Below are 26,634 nucleotides of genomic sequence, written 5' to 3' on the forward strand. Positions count from 1 at the left end.
GCTAGGGCCACTTTTTCTAAGGTTGAATATCTTGTTTCTGCCAGGATCAGTGCTTTGCTGACGTAGTAGACTGGAAATCGCTTCCCCTTATATTCACAAATCAGAGCCGAGCTTACAGCTGCGTCGGACACTGCTAAGTAAATCAATAGTGTTTCGCCCGGCTTGGGCTTGGAGAGCAACGGTGGCGATCCTAGGTACTGTTTCAACTGCTGGAAGGCTGTCTCGCATTCTTCTGTCCAGTTCATCATCTGTCGACCCTTCAACTATTTGAAGAAGGGGAGACATTTATCTATGGCTCGAGACACGAAGCGATTGAGCACAACAACTTTTCCAGTCAGCCTCTGAATGTCTTTGATCGTCTTCGGTGAGTTCATGTTGAGCAGAACCTGGATCTTCTTTGGATTTGCTTCGATTCCTCGTTGGCTAACCAGAAAGCCGAGAAACTTCCCCGAGCCTACGCCGAACGCGCACTTGCTCGGGTTCAGCTTCATCTGGTATTTCTGGAGGATGAGAAACATCTCGTCAAGGTCGGCAATGTGCTCGGCTGCTTTGATACTTTTGACGAGCATGTTGTCGATGTATACTTCCATCGTCCGCCCTATTTGTTGGGCGAACATTTTATTGACTAACCTTTGGTAGGTCGCTCCTGCATTTTTTAAACCAAATGGCATCACTCGGTAACAATAAAGACCTTTGTCAGTGACAAATGTGGTTTTCGATTTATTAGAGGGGTACATTACAATTTGGTTATATCCTGAGTAGGCATCCATAAAACTAAGTAATTCGTGCCCCGCAGTATTGTCGACTAACTGATCGATCCCAGGAAGAGGAAAACTGTCCTTCGGGCAAGCTTTGTTAAGGTCGGTATAATCTACGCAAACCCGCCACTTCCCATTGGCCTTTTTGACTAGCACAATGTTAGCTACCCAGTCGGGGTAGCATACTGCTTCGACAAATTTGGCCTTGAGGAGCTTGCTAACCTCCTCCTTAATGACGGCGTACCTTTCAGGGCTGAGGGCACGCCGCTTCTGTCGGATCGGTTTGTAGGTCGGATCAATGTTGAGGCGATGAGTGATGATCAAGGGATTGATCCCAGGCATGTCTTCGTGTGACCATGCGAAGACGTCAGCGTACCGGCGCAGTAGGGCCACTAACTTCTCTTTCAGCGGCGGAGTCAGGGACAAGCCAACTAGAACAGTCCTAGAGAGGTCAGACTCATCCAAAGGGACCTGGATGAGGTCTTCCATTGGCTGGCCTCATTCGGGAGTTTCATCGTGTGGGTCTAGGGACTCGATCGTTGCTACTTCGGACGGAGCTTTTAGGGCGGAGGCATAGCAACGCCGGGCGTCGTGCTGATCTCCCTTGACGGTTCCAACTCCTGACTCAGTTGGGAACTTCATGGAAATGTGGTATGTTGAAACTACGGCTCGGAGAAGACAAGGAGAGCCGAGAATACCGTTGTAGACCGAAGATTGGTTGATTATCAGGAAGTCAACCATAACTGTTGCTTGGTTCGGCGCGTCCCCGACAGTGAATGGGAGCTGAATGATTCCCTCGGGCAGGACTTGTTCGCTTGAGAATCCAATCAAAGGAGTTTGGACGGGTCGCAATGCGGACCGTTCAATGCTCATCTTATCGAACGCCTGAGTGAATAGAACGTTAGCAGATGTGTCGACAACGACTCTGAAGAGTTTGCGATTAGCGATAGTTATGGTGACGACCAAAACATCGTCATGTTGATGTTGGATGCCTCGAGCGTCTACCTCAGTAAAGGCCACACTGTACTTCTCCAGTTTTCTTTCCTTCAAGGGCCGAGTCAGGATCATGATCTCAGACTCAGGCCGGCTCATGTTTCTCGCATGGGTTTTCCGAGCGTTGTTTGAGTCGCCTCCGCCCTTGTGACCACCGACGATTGTTTGAATTTCTTCTATCGGTCGGTTTTCACTCCGGTGTTTTTCTGGTGCGGCAGTCCTGTTGGCTACTTAATCTACGTGCTCACCAAGATGGCCTTCACGAATGAGCCTTTCGATTTCCTGCTTCAGAGTGTAGCAGTCAGTCGTGAAGTGTCCATGATCGCGATGGAAGTGGCAATATTTGTTTTTGTTGCATCGGTCAGGATTGCCTTGCAGTTTATTTGGCCAGTTAACGAATCGTTCACCTTTTATCTCCATCAGGACTTGTTCCTGGGGCTTATTGAGAGGGGTGTAGTTGGTGAACTTGCTATCGGATCGTTTGCTCGACCTTCGCTCGTCTCGAGGCCGATCTTCCTTGCGCTTATTGCCGGTGTCGGTTGAGTTGGTGTCCTTCTTCGTCGATCCCTTGGTCGAGGAGTTTCTCTTCTGAGCTGCTTCTCGTAAGATTCTAGTTTCCTCGGCATTGGAGTACTTCTACGATCTGGCCATGAACTTGGCCAAAGTGGATGGAGGATTTTTATCCAGGGAAGAGAGAAACGGCTTGTCTCTTACCCCTTACATGAAGGAATTCAGGGCCGTTTCGTCCGAGTGTTTTTGGACCTGTAGTGACTCGAGGTTGAAACGCTGAATGTAGTCTTTGAGGAGCTCTTCGTCCTTCTGGACTACATTGTTGAGATGGGTCGAGGCTTTGAGCCTTTTCTTGCCCCCTATGAAGTTCGCGACGAAGACCTCGCTGAGCTCGTCAAACTAGCTAATAGACCTCGGTTTCAGTTGTTTGAATTAGAGTCGGGCAGCATCGACTAAGGTGGGCGAGAAGGCGCGACACATTACCTCATCCAAGGCGTCATGTAACTCCATATAAGTCCGGAAGGACTCTATATGTTCAGTAGGGTTGGCTTTCCCATTGTATGACGCAATTTGAGGCAAGCGAAACCGATCAGGGAGCCCAACGTGCATTATATCAACCATGAACGGTGGTTCCTTCTCTTCCAGCCCAGAAGCATTGTTCGTCCGATTTTGAGTCATGTCTGTAATTTCTTTCTTTAGGGCCAGGAATACGTCCTTCCAGGGTGCTTCGCTATCCGCCGTTCCTTCGGCCGGGGATCAGTTGCGTCTCCTCCGGTCTATCTCGTGCCGAAGGTCGGAAGTGGGCAGCGGAGCCATTTTCAAGATGTGAGTCGGGACAGGCTCGGGAGGCCCTTGATGCTGGCTCAGCTGGTGAGCGGCTCGGGGGGTAGACGGCTGAGGATTGGCGAATTGTCAAACGTCGCTTAACCGGTCCTCCCCCGAGTTGGGCTGCTGCATTTGCGGAGGCTGCATCCGTTCCAACATCTGCTTCATGTAATTCCTGTCGGCCCTCATATCTCCGACTTCTCTTTCTAGTGAATCACAGCGCCTGCTCCCTCCATTGTCCCGTTGTCCATACTTGGACAGGCCAGAGTTGGCTCTTCGAGTGGGAGAGCCTTGGCCGCTCTCTTATCATTCTGGCCGATCCACGGTTTGTGGGCTGCGTTCTGCCGGTGGCAAGGTTACGATTGGAACTGCCTCTGGAGGGGTTTGGGCTTTCTTTTTTCCTCTTGCCATGGTGAGTTATAGTGCTTTGGTAGAGCGGAACACGACTTGCAATGTCGTTCCCACAGACGGCACCAAACTATTGATGCAGTTTTCGGCTCACTCCTCTTCTGCAATTGAATACTTGGTGCCTACACAAGAAGAGGACAAATGAGACCTTGACTAGTTCAGGGGACCCTACGATGCCTAAGTCAGGCCTAGAATCTAGGTCTAATGGTGAGGATTTAGGGGTGAGTAGTGGATGTGTCTCCGTACCTTTTACTGTAGGTAGGTCCTCTATTAATAGAGGCAGCGTAATCCCGTGGCGTGTAGAACTTTCCTTGTAGGGATTGATCGACATCTTTTAAGGATTTTAAGATCTTTGATCTCCTAGATTTCTGGGATCAAAGTTTATCCTCCGAAGATCTTGGAGGGAGATTGAGCCGCCATCTTGGCTCAGCTCTAATTCCGTAGGACGTAATAGTAGTCGAGATTTGGTTGACCGAGGCTCGGCCGACCGTTCACTGATCTCGAATATCGGTATATTTGGACGGCTTACGCTGGGCGCCTGATTGATGGCTGATCCATGGCCGACCTATAAGACAGCTCGAGCGGACGCAGGGTCAAGGCCCGGTTTGTAGCCGATTGATGTACAAGATCGGCCTGAAGTCACCTCTGAAAGACCTCGAGTGTCTGTAAAGGTGTATTGGCCTGAAGTCACCTCTGAAGTCACCTCTGAAAGACCTCGATTGACTCGGGACATGTAGGCTCCATGCAAGCTCGACGCTTGGTAAGCCCGGGCCATGTCTCTCTTTTCGGCGTTCTGGTCGCATGGGCATCGGTTAGGCTCGGCTCCTGTGGAGTCCGAGCCATGTCAATTTAGTTGGTTCACTCCATAAGCCGACTCATCTGACTTGTCATATTTTTCCCCCAACACAAGCATTTACACTTGGTTTTTTTTTTTCAAGATTTTGTACGGTCCAACGCTACGGGCTTGTAATTTTTTTATGGTTCCTTCTAGAAACCTTTTTTGATGTATTCTAATCATGACTTCATCACCCACAACAAACTCTTTAAACGCATGGTGTGAGCCAGCAGTCATTTTGTATGTTGCATTACTTATATTGATTCTTTTTCTAATCTTCACATGCAAGTCATGCATATGTCGTTTAGTTGCATGTGCAGACTCTGAAGGCCTATGGAACACTGACATTAGTATGCAATCTGTATGGGTCCTAGGCTCATCTACTTGTCTTTCCAAATTCACTTCCTGCCCATGACTCATTTGATTGTGACAAAGGTTTGGTAAAGTCAACGCGTGAATGTCCTGCACAAGTGTAACCTCATCCAATATATCATCTGGAATAACAACATTAGACTCCTCCAATACCGGACTCACATCAGGTGGTAACTCTACACTACCCTCGAGTGTAACCTCAAATGACACCTCCATAATAATCCTAGGCGTGATCTCATTTTCTACGTGGGCATATATTGTCAACTTAGTTTTAGTCTCTCATTCAAACTCTTTGGCATTAACTAGAGGAAGAAACTCAAGCTGGAGTTTTGTCACATCTTCAGGACAACCTTTCTTGACGTCCTCCTTTTCTGGGGTGCTTTTGCATGAGAGAGGCTTCAAGACAATCCTTTTGCCTTCATACAAAAATGAACACGTATTTGAGCGACCTAATACTATTGCGTCCTTGTCATACACCTAAGGTTTGCCCAAAATGATGTGGCCTATATCCATAGGCAAAACATCACACCACAAACGTGTCTTTATAGGAACCAAATTGGATGGGAATGGGACAATGCTGAGAAACCAGAATCGAAGAGGCATTAACCCATGAGACTTGATAGGGACTGAGGGTGAGGAACAACTAGTATACCACATTTGTGTAATTACAACTATCAATAATCACCTTGCAGTTTTTGCTACCACACTAGGTATAAGTGTGGAAAATTGAATTCCTACGCCAATCATCACTTTCTACAATCTGGCTTAATGCGTAGTTAACAATTGCAAGTGGTACGGTCTCAACTATTTCAATTTGATCCCCGGCTTGTGATTGGGCATCTCCCCCAGTGTCCTAGTTCGCATAAAGGGATGTTTCAAGCTGATTGACATACGCATTGATCATGATCAATTGAGTCTCAGTGGTCCTATCGTGCACTTTCATAACCGTCAGACGGTTGTTGATAGCGTTAAGGGCCTCGTCATAGTGGGATGTATGCCAAAACCACGTCCAAAACGAGTAGGCATACACAGTAACTCTTAGGGGAAAACCTAAATCATAGGGTAATGTTATGACAAAGACGAAACTAACCTAGAAATCAAGTCGGACACGCTAGGGGCACTAATATAAAAATTCATCAAGCCATTAACATAAAATACTACGCTGAAATTCGGCAGGATAACAATCTGAGAGTACCAAGCTGAAAATTCAGCAACAGTGTTATGTGAAAACTACAAACTGAAAATTCAGCAGAGGCAACATCCTGGGATTACTACGCTGAAAATTCAGCAATGGTAATGTGGAAAACACAAGCTGAAAATTCAGCAATGGGACATTCCAAACTATGAACAAAATTTAGCAAGATGAACATAGATTCTATATGTAATGTATGTTCTAAAAGCCCTAGATGTAAATTCTGCCCTAAATATGACTTTATCCTAAGCAGTGTTCGAAATATCGGTATCGCATTATGTATCACATCCTTGGGATACAGATACGTATCGGTTATTGCACGGGATATATTGTTTGTATCAGGTAATTTATTGCACTTTTTGGGAAACATGTGGAAACATTGGGAAAATGGGTGAATGTTTCAATGAAACTTTTGGGATTGTTAAAAAAGACCTTAATACAGACTTTTAAATCATAACATATCAAAAAAGAAGTGCACATAATAGGTTTTCTTTGTATAGGGTCCTAAGCTATGCATTGTCTAATTGAACTAATGCAGCCATATTCAAATTGAATGCATAACATTTAGAGTATATGTGATGATCATTTCATCAAACAGTCCTAAATACTTTGAAATTAAGCTCAATTCATAGCTGGTTGAAGGGAAATTTCGAAAAAGATTACTATTTTAAGAATATTTTATTTTTTTAAATTAAAAATGATTTTTATTGTTCAAAAATTGACAAGGACTTAACAAATCAGTAGATCAGCCCTCATACATGCTTGATTTCGTGTTTGGAGTGCATCATTGCAAGTAGTTTGGGAGAAATTGGGAAAATTTTGAATTTTTCCCAAATCGGACCCACCTATACTCAAATTTCAAAATTAGAGTATGTGATGACTGATGATCATTTAATCAAATATTCTTAAGTATTTTGAAATTAGTCTCAATTGATAGTTGGTTGAAGGAATTTTTCAAAAAAACAAACATAGAGAACATGAAGAACCAATGGATATCGAAATCGAAGCTCCAACTCCATGATTTTTCATGCAAAACATGAAGAACCAATGGATTTGCAACCATTTTACACTGATTTAACATAATTAAAAAAACGGATCGGAAATTGGAAATGCTTACCGGATTGAACATGTGGGATATATCGGCGCTACTTGTGTGTTTCGTATTGCACGGGTGGGATACAAGATATATCGGCCAATATCGTCGATATTTAAAACATTGATCCTAAGTGCAACATAAAAATCCCATGCTAAACCCATGTCACTAATACCAAATTTGATGTAGGACACATGATTTAATGCTACTATGCAATGTGGAGATTATGAAAGAGTCCATAAAGTAATTCAATTAACAAAAGATGCTAACCCACCATGTAATTAAGAGTGAACAATAGTAAATAAAATATGATTTAACCTAAATCACATGCCCGCATGCTAAGAAATCACATAAATAAATTAAAACTAGGCTCAGTAGCGGGATAAAACTTCCAATTTAGCATAGGCACGTTCCGCACTCAAGGGGTTTGACTTGTAGGTTTTATGATTAGGGTTAGGAAGGGGAAAATTTGAAATTTGAAAAATTATGGTTCATGGGAATTGGGGATTTTGGAATTAGGGTTCTTAGAAATTAGGGAAAATAGGAAATTGAAGATCTAGGGTTTAAGGCAGGGTTAGTGATGGGGAATCAAGGGATTTTATGGGGGAAGCAAGGGAAAGTCAATGGATAGAGGGGTTGTCCATACGGTCAGCCCAGGGACTCACATGTGTGGGTCACCGGCTAGGGTTTTAAGGTTCTCAATGGTTAGGTTCAGTTGGGGTTGAACTTGGATGACGAAAAGTTGAAGAAAAATGATGATTGAGATGGACAGGGAAGACGAAAGATGAAATTTTGATAAAATACCTATTTTAGGATAGAAAGGAAGAGAGAAGGAAGATGATAGATGAAAGCCTCACACCTTCGTCGAATGGGGAATGGAATCACATCACACTTAAGCTCCAAATCACATAAAGAAGAGAAAACACAAGGCTTTAAAAAATAAAAATAAAAATAATAATAATAATGGCATTAGGGCTCTTCCCCCCTTTCTCTTTTATAATCTCATAAAAGACCTTTTACAAAAAGGCTTTTAGATATTCTCAGCATAAAGACACTTCATAAATTAAAAGTTGTTTCTAACTCCCTAATTTCAACACAAATATAAGCTATATAAAAAATAACGAAGCATGTAAACATTTTAAACAATTAAACTATTTCGTGGTCCTTGGGGGTCCACGATCAATATGTCCGATGATGATGATCCAACGGTTCGATCATCATGTCCACCTGATTGAATAGTCCGATGTGTCCGTCAAGCTCCTATATGTATCCCGCGTGCATCTTCCCAGTGTGGGGGTCTTCAAAGGTGCACGGACATTCACGTGGGGTTTTTAACGTGACTAGGAATGTGAATTGAGCCAAGTGGGCCCAATGTAATGGTCGTCTAGCCATAAGGAGACTGGCTTAACCCTCCTCCGCTATGTTGCTCAGCTGTCCTCATCAGCATGGTTTGAAGGGACCTTTCAAAAAAGGAGAAAAAAGAAAGAAAGAAAGAAAAAAAGTAAAGTTTGAAGGGAGGGAAAACTGAACATTCACAATCTTTCTAACATTAAGGTTATAGAGATGGACTTTTGAGGGAAAGGCAAGAAGTTCCTTTTTGCATAATATTTTAAAAAACTTGGTGTAGCTATCACAAATCTTTCCCACGTAGATGCACAATTTTGAGTCGACTATAAGTTGTTTTCTTAGCATAACCAAGTCCAGTTCATTTCATTTAGGACCTTCATCATTGTATGCTAAAGTAGCGATACTCAATCCCATCTTTCTAGAGGGTAACATAAAATTAATGAATTTCTTATATCACAAAAACCAACTAAAGTAGATGATAGGCTAGAGTTCGGATTTAGGCATGCTCTTCGATCTAGACCATGGGTAACATTTTCGGCAAGGTTTTTGCTATCCTTGGAATTCTTAGAGTGGGGCTCACATTGTTGAAAAAAGATTGCAAAAAACCTTTCAATTAAAGTTTGAAAACGTCATGCCCATCTATTATACGACCCACCATTTCCCCTTTTCTTCTTCTCTCTTAGGGTTTTGAGAAACCCATCACCCAACCCTTATTCCTTTCACCAAGAAACCATGATTTCCAATTTAATAGAATGGGACTTGTTGAAGGCCCTCACACGGCATGGCTATCGGCCATAGTTGTTACCAGCGACCACAACTGCCAATTGCGGTTTGCAGTGTGGTACAAAAGAAAAAATGGAGGGAGAAGGGAAGGTGGGCTGTGGCTGCTGCTCTTGCCAGTTGTGGTGGTGGTTGTGGCTGTTGCAACTGTGGAGGTTAGTGGCAACTATGACAACTGCAAAGGCAAGGGTGCAACTGCATCTTCTGCCCCTTTTTATTTGGTGGTAGCCATGGTTGCTGCTCCTGTCTTGGTGGTGGGGCCATGGTTAACCTGACCGCTGCCTGTTTTTCCATAAGCAGTAATATGAGCATATGGTTTGATTTGGGTTGTAATAGGCAACATTTGACTTTTCCCTATTAACGGATGACGACAATCGATATAATTTCAAAAAAAAATAATAGCATTAAATAAAATAAAATTTTAGATTAATTTTGAGGGGGCCGTTTACCTCAATGTAGCGTTTGGTGTCAATCTTTTTTGATCGGAGATCCTTTGAGAGGATGCTCTAATACTACTTTTGAAAGGATCGGATAGGTGGGCCCATAGGATCCTCTTGTGTCTACATGAATTGGATGGACCTTTACAAAGCTGAAGATGGATGACCCTTGTACAAAGATCTGCTAAATAACTACGAAATTAAGGTGAAGTTTATCAACCCCTTCGATTCATGGTTAGGATGACGGATATGATCAAATGTTAAACTTGCATGAGCTTTACGGTCAAAAACTTAATTCTCTTTTCCTCTCAATTTTCTCTCTTTGGTATTTTTTGGATGTGCGTGTTTCACCAAGAGAGTTCATCTCTTTATAAAGAGAACTTGTTTTCCCTTAATTAATCTATGTGCCCTTATCCTTTTTATGTTCTCAATTTTGAAACCAATGAGATGAGATAGAGATAAATATAGGTTCAGATTGAGATTGTATTCCATCTCTATCTTGAGGATTGGATTCAACGTTTATTAGAGTTAGTCCTCCTGATTATGCTTTGGTTATCGTCTTGTTAGCAAGGAGCTGACATGTCCCAAGTTGAAGATGTTGCATTCAGATTGACACCTAAAGAAGGTACTTCCACTTGCAGGTAGAGGAGGGGGCGAGCAATAGCAATCAGCTGGTGGAAGAGATTGAGGAGATCAAAGAAGGACATGATCAAGATGAAGATCACCCATTGGATGTTGATGAAGTACTAGTACGTATAGATGATGAGGAAACATAAGAAGAAGAATTATACATCATAGGAGGAGACAGACTTTGACGCTAACGATGGTGGTGATCAAATGCCACAATGGCAACTAGATAACCGTATATAGTATTAGACTATTAGTATTACTATTATTCTATTAGTCAATGTTTTAAATAACAAATAGCGTGTAGCATAGCGTTCACCCCTCTGAAGGGTGAGGCGTAAGCTACATAGCATGTAGCGTATGCTACATGCTACTTCTAGATTTTTAATCAAGGTTGCACTTGGTTGCACTAATTCTATGATATTCACCAAATTAGATTGATTAATAATGAAATTTAACAAATTTTCATGATATTTAGTGCAATCAAATGCAACTGAAGGTAATTGGAAAGGGTAATCATCAAGTGTAAAGGTAAAGAAAGACAAACAAAACTGATTTAATACTATTACTTATATTATTTTTACTAAAAGCATTAAATATTAGAAATACAAAAAATGTAACAAATCATTGAAAATATTATTTTATTTTAATGTTTTAATGAAAAATAACTTGTAATGTGAGGAATGTAGCGTGTAGCGGTTAGCATATGCAAATTATCATGTAGCATAGGCTACACACGACTTGAGCTATTTTCGTGAGCTACTTAGCATTATGGCTAAGCTACGGTATGTAGCATAAGCTATACTCTACATAGCGTAGCTATTTAAAACACTGCTATCAGTATGTTTATTTTTAATATTTCATCATTTTGTAAGTAATATATAAACATCAAGTTGTAACTTGTAAGCACTAAATTGTAATTTCAAATGAAAGTTAAAGTTCCATTATGAATAAAATTTCTATGTTAGAAGTTCTTCATAATTAAATAGGTTATAATTTCATTAAATAGCTTGTTGATTGTTTTGCTAAATATATTGTTGAATGTTGATGTATTTCATTCGTCGTTTAGTTGATTTTATTTCACTCGAACGAACTTGAAATATATAAAATAAGTTATCTAATCACTTGGGGAAGTTTCCCTTATTTCTTATATTTTTTACATTAATTTTTTTCCCCTTATTTTTCATTCAAAAAAAAATTTTATTTTCAAAAAAGAAGAAGAAGTAGAAGAAAGTATACGCAGTCACATATGCAATTGTGCGATCGTGTATGTGCATATGCATATGCGGTTGCACATAATCACATATGCGATTTGACAACACTGGTTACAAAAGACTGTGTTGCCATCCCTGGATCCGTCTTTGCTCGAGCTTTGTTGTTTGTGACTCTGTTGTAACTTGTAAGTTGCAAGTTTTAAGTTGTAACTTCAAACTTGAAAGTTCAAAGTTCCATTATCAATAAATTTTTTATGTTAGAAGTTCTTTATAATTAACTAGGGTATAAATTGTATTTGTACATTAAATAGCTTATTAATTGTTTTGTTGAATATATTGTTGAATGTTGATATACTTCATTCATTGTTTAATCGATTTTATTTCTCTCAAACAAACTTGAAATATGTAACATAAGTTATTTAATCCTTGGGGAAGTTTCCCATATTTCCTATATATATATTTAAAAAATCCCCTTATTTTCAATCTTTTTTTTTTTAATTTTTCAAAAAAAAAGAAGAAAAAAAGGAAGAAGTATATGCAGTCGCATATGCGATTGTGCAATCACACGGTTGTAGATAATTGCATATGTGATTTGATAACAATGGTTACAGAAGATTGTGTTGCCATCTCTAGATCCGTCTTTGTTTGAGCTCTGTTGTCTATCATTTATGGCCATATGCATGAACGCATGTTGATCTCTACTGTGTTATAACTCAACCACATTGGTGTTATAAACTCCTTGGGCAATTGTGCCATAATGAGGATTGTAGACTGTTGCTAATCCATTTGTTTGTTGCAACGTCCTATTGATCAATCGTTGTGGTAACATTCATCCCTTTTGTGTATTGTGCTTAGTATATTCAACTCATTGATGATGGAATCCAAATACGAAAATAAGTTTGATAATCTACAAATTGTTTCCATTAAATTGCGTGGAGTTGAGAACTACTTGCCTCTAGGCTCGATCCATTATGGTCTTCTTACAATCAAAGTAGTAAACATCTTAGAAAGTAGCCTAAGTGAGGAATCCAATACCTTCTCTAACTGTAAGGACGGTCACTATCAGGTGATGAGCTGGCTTTTAAATAGTATGGAAGAGCCAATTTACAGTAATGTATGATAGTGCCAATGGCATTTGCATTAATCTACAACAACTATATTCCATTGAAAAGAATATTCAATGTCTCTACGATAATTTTCATGAATTCCAAGCAATCAAGCATGAAGACAATTTACACGAGCACTGTTCTCGATTTCGTTGTGTAGCCACGGAGTGGTCTCTACATCATCCATTTACTCAAGAACTGGCACAACAAAAGTGTCAACAAGAAGAAATTTTGGTTGCTTTATTCCTTGCCATTGTTTGGTCCTACTTGGACACGGTCAAGGCTCAAATCCTTAGAAGCAAGCAGGTCCCATCCCTATCAGATGTCTTCACTCGCGTTCTATGGGTAACCACACCTCTATATCCTCGACACATTCTAACAATGTGTCCCTTTACTCTGATGTGGGCAACATTCTTAAAGGGGCTCGTCCACCCTCTAGACGTGGACACGGTCGTAGTCGTGCATATGGGCAGCCATGTCACTGCATCTACTACAAGAAGAACAATCATATCATGGAAAAGTGTTGGGATTTGTTGCAGAAAAGCGAAGTGTCCATTCCTCCCTAGGTGAACCTGTTTATGCTCCATGGGGAGACCTTCTCCAGGCCCAAGCATATCAATCACAATATCTCTTGTGGATTTGGAAATTGTTTTTGATCGCCCATTGGTTCAAGACTCTAATATCGGTGCCTCCACTTCACTTGCAACTTCAAGTAATGCTTCAGTTGCATCCATTGGATCACCACCATGGGTGATTGATTAGGGAGCCACAAATCATATGACAAATAGTCCGTCTTTTCTTTCTTCCCTTAGTTTTGGTTCTTGTTTGTTGGTTTCTTTAGTTGATGGGTCCCTTTCTTTAGTTTTAGGAAAAGGGACAGCTACTCTTAGTTCTAGTGTGATGAACATTCCATCCTATTTGTACCACAATTTCCTACGAGTCTTTTATCGGTTATTAAACTGACAAAATCATTAAACTGCTCAATCACTCTCTTTCCAACTCATTGTGTTTTTAGGTCCTCCGGGGTGGACTTTACCACTTTGAACCAAGCTATGTGGACTTTGCCCTTCTCTCAACCAGGCCTCAATCATCATTGTGGCACCTTGGGCTTGGTCATCCGTCCCATGCCTCCTTACATAAGTTGGTTCCATCTCTTTCCAGGAAGATAATAAATCATGATGCATGTCAATATGTCTAAACATACTCGTTCCTCTTTCTTTTTTTTTTTATTTTTATTTTTTTATTTTTAAAACCTAGAATATGAACTGTAGATCGTTTCCCTTTGAATTAGTGCATTCCGACATTTGGGCCCCCCCCTTCAGGTTCCCAACTTGCATAATTTTAATATTTTGTCACATTCATTGATGACTTTTCTCGAATGACATGGGTTTATTTGCTGTATGATGGCTCTGATTTTTATTTTTATTTTTTAATGTTTTTAAGTCCTTTCATGGGGAAATTTATAATCAGTTTCAAAAGGAGATTAATTTTTTTAGATCCGATAATACAACTGAATATGTCCTCTTCTTTTACTGAATATTTGTGTGCTTGTGGCATTAGGCACCAAACATCATGGTCATACACACCTCTACAGAATGGGGTGGTTGAAAGGAAGAACCACCATCTATTTGAGGTAGCACGTTCACTCTCAACTCACATGAACGTGCCTAAATGTTTTTAGAGTTATGCTATGTTAACAACATGCTACCTTACCAATAGGCAACCCTCTTATGTTCTCCATGGGGCCAAACCCTACTGTCCTATTTCCACTTGTGAAAGCCTTTTCCTTAATGCTATGTATTTTTGGATGCGTCACCTTTGTTCATAAATTGGCTATTGTCACCGATAAGTTAGATAACCGAGTAATTAAATGCATATTTCTGGGCTACTCACGTACTAAAAAAGGATATCGATGCATGGACTCCACTACCCACTGTGATACATCAGCGCCGATGTGACATTCTTTGAGGACGTCCCATATTTCTCTAGGATCGTGCCCCTTGACCCAAATTCCAAGTCCACCACCACACCTCAACCTTGCCCCTACCCAACCACCTCTACCACGCAGTTTGGAGCAGAGAATGGGCCACGTCCTTCATGCTCCATGCTGCCATCGCCAACAATGGGTCACTCCACTGTCCTATCCACTTCCTCCTGGTAATATGGACCTTCCCATTGCGTTTTGGAAAGGTACTTGTTCTTGCACTCTTCATCCTCTTGCCAATTATGTTTTCTCATCATCGTTTGTCTCCTTCATTTTGTTCTTTTGCCCTTACTTTGTCCCATAGACGTGGTTCCCGCTTCAGTACATGATGTGCTGGCATACCTTGGTTGGCGCCAACTATGCATGAAGAGCTCTCTGCCATGCATCGTACGGGCACATGGACCTTAACTTCTTCTGTCAGGTAAGAAAGCTGTTGGATGTCGCTAGGTTTATACAATTAAGTACCAGGCTGACTGGTCAATTAAACATCTTAAAGCACGGCTTATTGCAAAGGGTTATGCGCAAACTGTTGGCATGGACTATGAGGAGACCTCTCTTGTTTCTTAACTCAATTCCATTTGGGTGCTCATCTCTATTGCCGCTAATCGAGCGTGGCCTTTATTCCAACTTGACGTGAAGAATGCCTTCCTCAATTGCGATATTTCCAAAGAAGTGTATGTGGAGAAACCTTCAGGATTCATTGCTCAGGGGGAATATGGTAAGGTATGCAAACTGCGGAAGGCTATCTATGGTTTAAAACAATATCCTTGAGCGTGGTTTGAAAAATTCAGCAAGTCTCTTTTGGGCTTTGGTTTTCATCAATGCAAAGTAGATCATTTAGTGTTAGTGTAACATAGCCCCAAAGGAATTGTGATCTTAATCATCTCTGTTGACAGTATTGTCATTTCTGGAAGTGACAATGATGCCATTGCCAAAGTGAAGAATTATATTCAAGAGTAGTTTCAAACAAAAGACTTTCGTTCCTTGAAATATTTTCTCAGAATTGAGGATGCAGAGAAGTACAAAAGACTAGTGGGAAAACCTATTTTTCTGGCCATCACATGTCTAGACACCTCTTTTGCCATTGGAATGGTTAGCTAGCTGATTTATGTACCAGCTCCGTGCATCTTACTGGGATGTTATAGTCGCCTGGACATGGTCTAATTTATAAAAGAAATGGACATCTTATGATTACAACTTATGTTGATGCAGATTGGGCTGAGTTCGTGACTGATAGAAGATCAACCTCAGGCTACTGTACATTTGTAGGAGGGAACCTTGTCACATGGAGAAGAAGTAAACACAGAATGTAGTGGCGAGGTCTAGTGCTGAATTTGAACACTGTTCCATGGGGCACGCTGTGCATTAGCTCTTGTAGATTAGGTCCCTCCTTTAGGAGCTCCTACTTTTTGATGGGACACTGATGACATTATATTGCGACAATCAAGTTGCTACTCACATTGCAAATAACCCAGTTTTCCACTAGCAAACAAAGCACATTGAGGTGGATTGCCACTTTATATGAGAAAATGTTGCATCAAAAGATTGTTATGAAGCATGTATTGTCCAAAGACCAACTCACTGATATTTTCACTAGGAGTCTGTCATATGCATAGTGTACAAGAATATGCTACAAGCTGGGCATGATTAACATATATGCCTCAACTTGAGGGGGAGTGTTGAAAACCTGCATTTTTCCTCTTGTGGGCTGACGTGTGGGCCTGGGACCAAGTCTCCCCCTTTTTTTTTTTTGGTTTCCTATAGTTAATAATAGGATTGGTGGAGGACATTTGAAACCCTAGTTTAGATGTCCTCTTCACCTCTCAAATTCCCATCTCTCTCTCTCTTCATCCTTCTGCTTCTCTTCTCATATCTTGTGGCCATTTTCATCTGACGCTGGTCGACGGAATCCACAATCCCAATCTAGGGAATTTTCAATCACTTCCACTTATACCTTTAGGGGCATTTGATAATGGTAATCCGGCTACCCGCCTATTATAATACCCACTACCCTTATGATTCCAACATTTGGAGTATGATGAACAGCGAAAATCCCGGAAATTTAGATGCTCATCAGGCATTGTGATGCCAAAAAGAGGACACTTGATTTTAAAAAAGGGTGATGGAATTTCATTCCAATACCTACCAAGGATTTCTCAAATCTTACCTCTGGGTCATTGGACCAACGTGATTTTTGAGAGAGATGGGCCCACATGGAGGGTCTAAATCAATGGTGACACCATTTGTAATATGGTCAATATGGGCCATCCATTTCCCTTGCCATTGATTGGAAGGCTGGAACACATGTTATATGTTCTTTTGAAAGGAACGAGCAATCAATGGCGGGACCTAGATGATAGATGTCTCGATTAATGATCAAACAATTTATAGTATGACCAATATGGATCGTCCATTTTCCTAGGCATAGGTTGAGGTTAGTGTTATCCAACCAAAGGAACGTTTGAGAGAGAGAGAGAGAGAGAGAGAGAGAGAGAGAGAGAGAGAGAGAGAGAGTGCATGATAGATATCAATAACCAATGATCAAACCATTTGTAGCATGATGAATGTATACTATCACTTTCCCTAGGCATTGGATGATTAGTCTTATTCAACCAAAGTGATTTTCTAAGAGGTGTGGGCAATCAAGAGTGTGGCCCACTTGATGGATGGTCTGCATCAATGGCTGGTTGCACAATCAATATGACCGGCCACTTTCCTAGGCATTTGTTGGGGGCTATGATCATCCAACCAAAGTGATTTTTCAAGAGGCATGGGAAATCAAGTGTGGGACCTATATGATGGATGTTCGAGATCAATGATCATAAACATTTGTTACATGATCAATATGGACAATCAATTTCCCTAGGCATTGATTGGAAGATAGGATAATTAAGCAAAGTGATTATTCGAGAGGGGTGGGCAGTTAAAGATGGCAGCTACATGATTTGTATCATGGCCATTGTGGACCACCCATTTCCTTGGGACATTGAATGAATGGTCAAGATCATTAAATAGAAATGATTTTGTGAACACAGTGTCTGAAAAAACCTCCAAGAACCTTTTACCAAAGCTCTAGTGGTCTATTGGATACCATCCATTCTAACATTTGTGAACCCCTAATGTATGTGTCAGAAATAGATGACAATATTTCGTCACTTTCATTGACAATTATTCACGCTATAGATACGCTTATGTGATCTCACAAAAATTTGAGGCCTTTGATTTTATTTTTTTCTCAAGTATAATGCATGCTAAGCATTAAGAAGGCTACAAGATTAGTGAGATGTTAAGGCTTTCACATTTGAAGAAAATCCTTGGAGAGTCGGTTTCTAGATTTAGTGGTCTTGGTGTAGGAAATTTCAAGAAATTTAAGAGAACTTGATAGGACTACTACTTACTAGATTCATGGTTGCATATTCTTGGCTATTATAATACCATTAACCCTACCATTCGTAGAGAAAATCCTGACACTTTAGATGCTTATCAGTCATTGCCATGCAGAAAAAGGACGCTTTTGAATTTCAAAAAGGGTGGTGGAATTTCACTCCAATACCCACCAAGGATTTCGCAAATCTTCCTTGATGGGGATATCAAAGGACCTACTCGAGTGCAGTGTTTCAAGTATCGACGATATCGGCCAATATATCCAATGATATATATCTTGTATCCCACTTGTGCGATACGAAACGCAAAAGTAGTGGGATGTATCCCACGTGTTCGATCCGATGAGTATTTTCGATTTTTGATCCCTTTTTTTTTTTTTTTTTTTCAATTTTTATAAATCAGTGTTAAATTATTACAAATCTGTGATTTTTCATGTTTTGCATAAAAAATGATGGATTAGGAGCTTCGATTTTGAGATTTGGAGGAGATGGGCCGCGTTGCGGAAAATTGAAAAAAAAAAAAACAATTTCTCAATTTCTCACAAATCGGTTGCAATCTTTATGTCCAAACATAAAATTAAACACTTATGTAACCTAATCTATTGATTCTTCCTTTGCTTTTGAATGTATTGCTTGTGTTTCCACACATTTTCTTACATTTATAAATTATATGAATAAAGTTTGAATATACTTGCATCAATCTAGTTAGAAAACACATATATTAGGGACCCATACAAAGAAACAATAACATTATGTTATGTGCTGATGCAGCACATGGAAAATTAAATATGATGTGCAAGATTCCAAGCTTAGATCATACTAATTCAGAAACAATAACATAAAAATTCCACATCCCACACAAAAGTCCAAACATTCAATTAAAGGGAATTTATGCGAGTCCAGGCCTACACATGATAGGGCTGAATCAATAAAATTTATGAACCAAACGATGCTCAAAGATAAGAAATAATCATCCACACATGCATAATAATCTGCCCCTAATCCAAGGGATTTACCAATTTCAATTCAGGGAATCCTGGGATAGAATTTGGGGATTTAGGACCATCTAGGGTTAGGGTTTATGAAAAACAAATATGAGAGAGTAAAGGAGAGGGAACTCTGAACCAGAAGATAGCTGTCATGTGCGGAGCATGAGTGGGACCTGACGCATGTGCGTTGGTGATCGGCCGCACATGTGTGGGGCCCACATACCCAAAAATCGTTTCCTTGGGGTTGGTCGGCCAGGCCTGGGCTTCAAAACTCCCAAATTTCACGTCGATCCGAGTTACGGCCTAGGCGTGGTGCTCCGTCGAAGTTTCAACCCTCCTGCAGGGCCAGATTCTGCAAATCTGTTGAAGAAAGGGAATTTGATGTAATAAGGGACAGATTTGTAGAGCAGATGATTATGGGAGATGAGAAGGGTGGACGGTATACGACGGGTAATAGAGATGACGATGGATGGAGGTAAATCAGGATAGATGTGGCTTCGCACCACGGTAGTTAACCTTTCGAAGAAGGGAGGGCTTTGCACCCAATTAGGCTTCACAACTCAAAAAGTAGGAAAACGCAGAATTTTTTATTAATCTTCAATGAATCAAAAGAATTACAAGGGGTGCCTATTTATAGGAAAACCCTATACCCCAAAACTCCCGCCATGTGCGCAACCTATTACTTGGCGATGAAGTAAACTAAAATAAAAACCAAACAAAGAAATCTAAAGCGTCCATGATGTTCTAAATAATAGCAATAAGCAAAACCTAGAATATGAAATCAATTTGACTAGTGGGCTACGATCATGAGATCCCGTGGTGGGCTTTTCTTGATTGTCGGGCCCACTCTTTTGAATCAAAACTTCGTCTCCTAACTAGGAGGCCTTCCCTGGACGTCGTCATCGATCCAGATCGACGGTGGGGTCCTCCTCCTTGCGTACGTGCGTAGGGGGTGGGTGCGGGTGCGCGTGATGTCCCCATCATGTGTACTTGTTTTTTGTAATGTTTTAATTTATTAGTGTGTATTGATGTCTTTTTAAATAATTACTAAAGTTTTATTGAAAAATTCAACCAATTTTCCAATGTTTCCCCATGTTTCCAACAACATTAATACATTATGCGATACAACCGTTATATCCCATGCGATAACCGATATGTATCTGTATGCCAAGGGGGTGATACGTAACGTGATACTGATATTTCGAATACTGCTCGGGTGTACCAGAGATGGAGGCGACCACCCACATCAACGCAACTTTCTTTGTGGATGGGAGTCGAGTTATAAATGTGGCTCGCCGGGCCATTTTATGGACCCCACATGCATTGGACGTGCATCAGGAAGACCTTACTTTGGGATGATGTATGTGGGCTGCTTAGGAGATCATTTTAATCATAAGATTTTTATTTTGTGTCGATCAAGCTATCGGGCCACTAGATTTTCTATATCTGGGCCACTTGGACTCTAATATTCCTTTCTTTACATTTTTTGTTATTTTAAGGATTTATTTGATGGTTGAGATTGATAATAAATGTTTTAATTTTCTTATTTTGGATAATGAGCTACTTCACTTTCGTGAGTGGCATAGTTGTAAGTATGCTGAATTTTTAATTATAAAAGCACAAGGGAGGTGGAGTTCCAACCCTAGTGGAGATTTGAGAAGAAAAAAAGAAGAAGAGAGAAGTTCTCGTGTGAATGAATTTTCCTCATTGTTTTTTAGGGTTTGTGAGAAACCTTCACTTCCAATTGAATTGTGGAAGGGTAGATGATTGTTTGGCGGTGGATTCCCCAAGGTACACCATACATCTTTACTCTTTTTCTTCTTCGAAATGAATTCTTCTTTTTACATCCTCTCTCTTCTTCGAAAGGTATTATTATTCTTCTCTTATCTTCCCCTTTTTCTTTCCATTACAACCTTCTAAACCATAGATCCTTTGAATTCCCTAAAAACCCCATTCTTAAATTTCCATTCATGAATCCAAAATCCTAATCAAAATCTGATTTTTTTTTGTCAAACTTTCCCAAAACCAGAATTTTGCTTGCATCATTATCTATCCACGTGGTTGTTACACTACGCACGCTAGATTGGAAGTCTCTACTTCCAAGTGGGCCACTCTTGAACTATTTTATATTTTCACGCACCACGTATGTGAAAACCTAGGATCTTCATGTTATAAATCTGAATTTCTAAATCTATTATGAGGATATGCTTGATTTTATATGTTGATTGCTGAAATTAATGTGTCATTGATCTCTCATCTTGCATTCTAGGATAGTTTACATCATTCTACATCAAATTTGGTATCAGAGCCTAAGTCTAGCGTAGGGTAGGTGTTCGACAAAATTTTCATACCCATAGTAGAGCATACAGGTCACATATAGCTTGCTTAATTTTCTGATTTGGCTTGCTGAATTTTCTACTTGGGTGTTTTTAAAGTCCTATATTGCTGAATTTTTAGATTTAGTGACTTTAAGACATGTAGTCGTTCAATTGTCAGTTTTAGCCTTATTAGAATAATTCTAGAGTTGTTCATAGGATTTAAGGTACATAGGGTCATCATACATAAAGTACATGTGCATCATATAGTATCACATTGGACGTCATCAAATCTGATTTTCGCATCGCCTTCATCATATGGTAGACACACATTTAGCTTGTCTCTCATTAGGGTTGTTTAGTGTATGCAAACGCGAAGAAGTCGTGGTTTTGGTCTATTCCCCACCATGAATTCGGATCAAATTGCCGAGGCTCTCGAAGGGATTAACCGCCGTTTGACGGCCATTGAGACGCACGATAAGACCACTGCCGCGCAATCGACTGCTAGAGTGTATCACGTAGTTAGATGCTACCTCTCATGGTACCCCCGTCACCGGGGAAGACCACTAGTCTCATGTAGGAGAGCCAATAGATGAGGATCCAGTCGAGCAGGGTCTAGTCCCAGTAGAACCCATTAGGGGTCGTAATAGGAACTTTGGTCAGTAGGTCATGTAGGACCGTGTGCTCATGCGCCCCGTAAAGAGTTGCGGGATTGTTATAACCCTGAGGATAGGGTTATGAAGAGCGTCAAAGTTGATGCTCCTAGTTTTGATGGTCGCTTGAACCCGGAGCATTTCCTTGACTGGCTAGCTAACATGGACTACTTCGAGTGGCATGATATGTCAGATTGCCGTCAAGCGAGGTTCGCTAGAATGAAGTTGATGGGTCAAGCCAAGTTGTTCTGGACCAATACAGAACGGAAGGCAGAGCGACATGGAGATGAACTCATAACATCATGGGTTGAGATGAAAGAACTAAAAGAAAAATATGTCCTGCTCTCCTACTGTGATCGTCTTTTGGACCAGTGGCAGTCCTTGAGGCAAGTGTCGATGTATGTATCGCATTACATCGAGAGATTCGAGGAGTACATGATGCGATGTGATGTCGATGAGTCCCTTGCTGTGACCCTGTCTCGTTTTAGGACGGGCCTGCGCCCTGAGATTAGGCGTGAGCTCATCACTCATGATGTTGGTACACTAGAGGAGGCCTACCTTAGAGTAGAGGAGTTGAGCAATACCTAGTGCAATCGACCGTGAGAGTTTGGGTCTTGTGATTCCAATGGCCGGGTTGCTCCTTAGAGAGCCAAACCTAACCTTGGGAGCCAGACCAAAGCCCTAACTGGTGCTCCCATCTATAACAGAGATGTTAAAGGTAGGGATCTAGTCAGCACTAGTTCGAAGGGAAGTGAGCACATGCAGTGTTTCCATTGCAATGGTTATGATCACCTTGCAAAGGAATGCCCAAATAAAGAAAGAGGTAAAGCTTTTATGATAGATGAGACAGATGAGGATGATGAGGACGATTGCGACGTAGAAGAACATGATCTTGATATTGGTGGTAGTGATGATGAGTTGATGATCAGGAGACCCACACTCTCACAGTAGTCAGATGCGCCAGCTAAAGAAAACGATGATTGGTGTAGGAACACGATCTTTTACACTTACACTAAGTGTGGAGAAAATAATTGTAAAGTGATCGTGGACAATGGCAGTTGTGTTAGGCTGGTCTCTACTAGCATCGTGAGTCGACTGGGTGTCACGCCCTAAACTTGGAAACCGAGCTTGCAAAATTTTCGATTGCCGAATCCGGCGCCAACAGCATCCGTAGTACCCCATTCTCGGCTCCTGGCGCCCATTCACCAGGTTTCGATCCTGGGATCCTACAAGGAGGATTTTTAGATTACAAGTCTGTTTCATAATCAGCATAGCCAAGATCATAACCACAGAAAATAACTATAGGATCACCATTACAAAATCCACTAAGAATAAAAACTTTTTACAATACGTGGTTCGAAATAAAGACAGATACAATGACTGATAATTAGGACTCCAAAAGAAAGCTCCACTGCACGCTCCTGCTCAGCTCGGCTGCGTCCTATTGACACCTGCACGTATCTATCGTGCATAAGCTTATAAAAAGCTTAGAGGGTGGTGTCTGTGTTTGCACAACGCAAGTGCCAAGTACACAATACAATTCCATAAATCATACAATGTCGGAAATATTGGCAAGTGCATGAATCATACGATATCAGGGTAAACAGAAATACTGATAAATCCATAAGACATACAATATCAGAGCAAGCAGAAATATTGACAAGTCTATAAGACATACAATATCAGAGTAAGCAGAAATACTGACAAATCCATAAGGCATACAATATCAGAGTAAGCAGAAATACTGACAAATCCATAAGACATACAATATCAGAGTAAGCAGAAATACTGACAAATCCATAAACACCATGTAATGTAGAATCATAACAACTCAAATGTCATATACCGGGGGTGCAATGCAATATGCAATGCAAAGGGATAACAATGCTGGAGTGTGTAGTCGGGATGATAGTACGTGGTATCACAAGCTGTGGGGTTCATCACAAGGGACTTCTATCCAAACCAGTCCCATACCTAAATTTGGATAGCCAGACTCAATGTGGTAAACTCCTGATCTCAGGTTGGTCGCGCGCCCCAACCGAAATCCTGGCCATTGCGAAGGTACACATAATGATTTGGTTGCGCACCACCAGCCCGAGTGGATAGTGGATGAATGAATGAATGAGTCAAATGTTGAGTATGCAAACCTCTACACAGTAGCCTGCCAGCACAGTAGCCTACCAACCACTGGTAGCTTGCCCAGGCACTTAGGCCCCGCCCACATCGGCATCCGCCCACGTGTGCAATAGTGACGGGGTGTCATAATACCAGTACCGAACATCTCTGGAATTATCACTAGGATTTAGTACAATGCTGTTAGTCATACGAAGGTTATGTGACGCAAGGCATGAATACTATCGGCCATATTTAATATGCAATGCGATCATGCCAGTCCTTATATCAAGTATACATATCAGTACAGTTACTCTCTGGGAAATCACCGGGGTCAAATACACTACATGCTGACTGTCACCTTCCATGCCACGCAGCCCAGCGAGTGTAAGAGACCTCACTACCCGCCTGTGGACAGCCAATCACCAACAAGGCTCGATGGTAGTGGACTCATTTACGAGCTGGTCAAACTCGGCCTAGCATACGTCCCCTTCACCCGGGCGGGTAAGGCTACACCCCGACCACGATATAGTGGGAGACGCGGCCTAATGGAAAAGGCACCGACGCTCATGTTTTTCACTTGGTCTTGGCGTTGGAGCATTCCCTGGTACCAAGGAGGTTCTGGGACTTTCACCCAAGGACATCCTACATGCCCACAGTGCTAGAACCAAGCATTTCCGGTGTCCCAATCTGGCCATTCACGATGTGCTTGTGGAGGCTACGGCCCTGATGACTCTAGGGCGAATAATAACTGTGCCATGCAAATGCGAGATGCATGAATCATACCAATCAACCACGCATCAGTCCTGCGCATACAGCGCGCTCATGTGGGACATTCCTGCCTATCAGGGAGTCCTATAAACAATCAGTCCAATGGCACATGATATGCTCAATCACTCCTCATAACAAGCATGCAGATGATGCGTATGGGCATGTATCAAGCATGAATACAATCACATACATCATGGTGGGCCTGTATAAGGTAGCCCATGGCCCGTAATAGTGAATGGGTGGTGTGCACATAATCACACACATATGGTGGGTCTCACGCGTTACAATTGGGCCTCACCCGTACAATGGGCCTCACACAAGGGTCTCATACATCACAAGGGCCTCATACGACCAAGATGAGCCTCATATAATCACAACGGGCTTCATACAATCCCAATGGGCCTCATACAATCACAATGGCCTCACATGGTCACAATGGGCCTCATACAATTATGACGGGCCTCACATGGTCACAATGGGCCTCATGTAATAACACAATGTTATGCTAACACATACTCAGTGCGTATACTAGCATAGTCATAATTGATAATCGGCCTATATATGATGGAGTCCATAGAAGGACAACAAATCTAATCCGTAACATGAGGATCAGTCCTCAAGAGTGGATATACCAAATTTGATACCACCGACCCTTCCATTTACGGTGATGATGTATTCTCCTCATATTAAGGATGGGCCTAGATGGCCTTCCCGTATCAAGAATGGGCCTAGATAAATAGATGGCCTACTTATATCAAGAATGGGCCTAAGATCAAGGAGTGGGATTCCTTGCCCGTCCCATCACGTAGCAATCTGGGCCCCCTAAGGATTCAATGAGTATAAGGTGGGCCCTATATGGTAGGGTGGAAGCATAATCCATAATGTGAGCCCAACATTTTGGGTTAGCCAAGTGAGATGGGTCATACTAATAACAATGAGGGCCCAACGATTTGGGTTAGCCCATTAAAAGGAGGTGAGAATAGGCCTAGCAATGGGTCTTAGGGAGGTCTACAACATGGACATTTAACCACCGCTTACAACATGGACATTTAACCACCATTGCCCCCAAGGTGTGGCCCATGTGGAACCTAGAATCTAACTACAATGGGCCCCACGGCCCTTATACTAGCTAGAAAATGGGTGGGCCACATAAGTATCATCACATACATCTTGGTGGAATCATACATCACAATTGGGCCTCACTCAAGGGCCTCATATACATCATAATGGGCCTCAACACATAGGCCTCATATACATCACAATGGGCCTCAACACATAGGCCTCATCACGTCACAATGGCCCTCATCCCATAGGCCTCACAAGGCAGCCCCTAACATGGGCGTATAAGATGCATATCACGGTGGGCCTCACAAGGTAGCCCATGGCCCACGAAAAAGGGCGAATAAGGATATACATATAACACATTCATCATGGTGGATCTCACAAGATAATGGGGCCCACAGCCTTAAGAGACCTGGTAAAATGGATGGGCTTTGCGTATACAGCACATACACCTTGGTGGGCCCCTAGTAGTGGGACGCCTTAGCCCAACCAGTCCCTGGTGGGCGTCCACTCTAGATTTGGATCTGCTGCATCATGATGGCCCAGCATGGTCTGGGCGGTGAGCCCTGTTGGTCGCTGGCCCTATCTGGGCGCCAACAGATGGATGGTGTGGATAGAATATACATCATGGTGGGTCCCACTTAGGTGTGGGTTACCCCTGGAGGTGGGTTGACCCCACACTCTCACGCAAGTCAGGTGGGCCGGCCAGGCATGAAACACATACAACACGGTGGCCTGAACACTACTGGACGGTCAGCGTTATTGGTCGCTAGCCCGCCTGGTCCAGGCCCTAAAATGATCTGGGAAAACTGGCTGGAATACACCTATGCATGGTAGGCCTGTCTACCCCAAACGGCATGGATCAAAT

The 26,634-nt window shown here is 41.7% G+C and overlaps 1 protein-coding gene across 7 annotated transcripts in view; it reads left to right on the forward strand.

Annotated features, from left to right (window-relative positions):
- Nucleotides 1-26,634, forward strand: part of LOC131248771 (light-mediated development protein DET1) — a 96,691-nt gene that overhangs the window by 56,600 nt on the left and 13,457 nt on the right. Inside the window, exon 9 of one of the 7 annotated variants that reach the window (XR_009172444.1) lies at nt 14,058-14,130. The exons of 5 other annotated variants lie outside the window; for them this stretch is intronic. Coding sequence is in view for 1 of the 2 variants with exons in the window: in XM_058249223.1 (XP_058105206.1) it covers nt 10,192-10,326 (135 nt within the window). In the remaining variant the exon portion in view is untranslated. Of the gene's footprint in view, nt 1-10,191; nt 10,342-14,057; nt 14,131-26,634 lie in introns of those variants that run through there. One more of the 7 variants, XM_058249223.1, reaches the window with a different exon arrangement.

The sequence above is a fragment of the Magnolia sinica genome, chromosome 6, assembly GCF_029962835.1.
Source record: "Magnolia sinica isolate HGM2019 chromosome 6, MsV1, whole genome shotgun sequence".
Classification (NCBI taxonomy): Eukaryota; Viridiplantae; Streptophyta; class Magnoliopsida; order Magnoliales; family Magnoliaceae; genus Magnolia; species Magnolia sinica.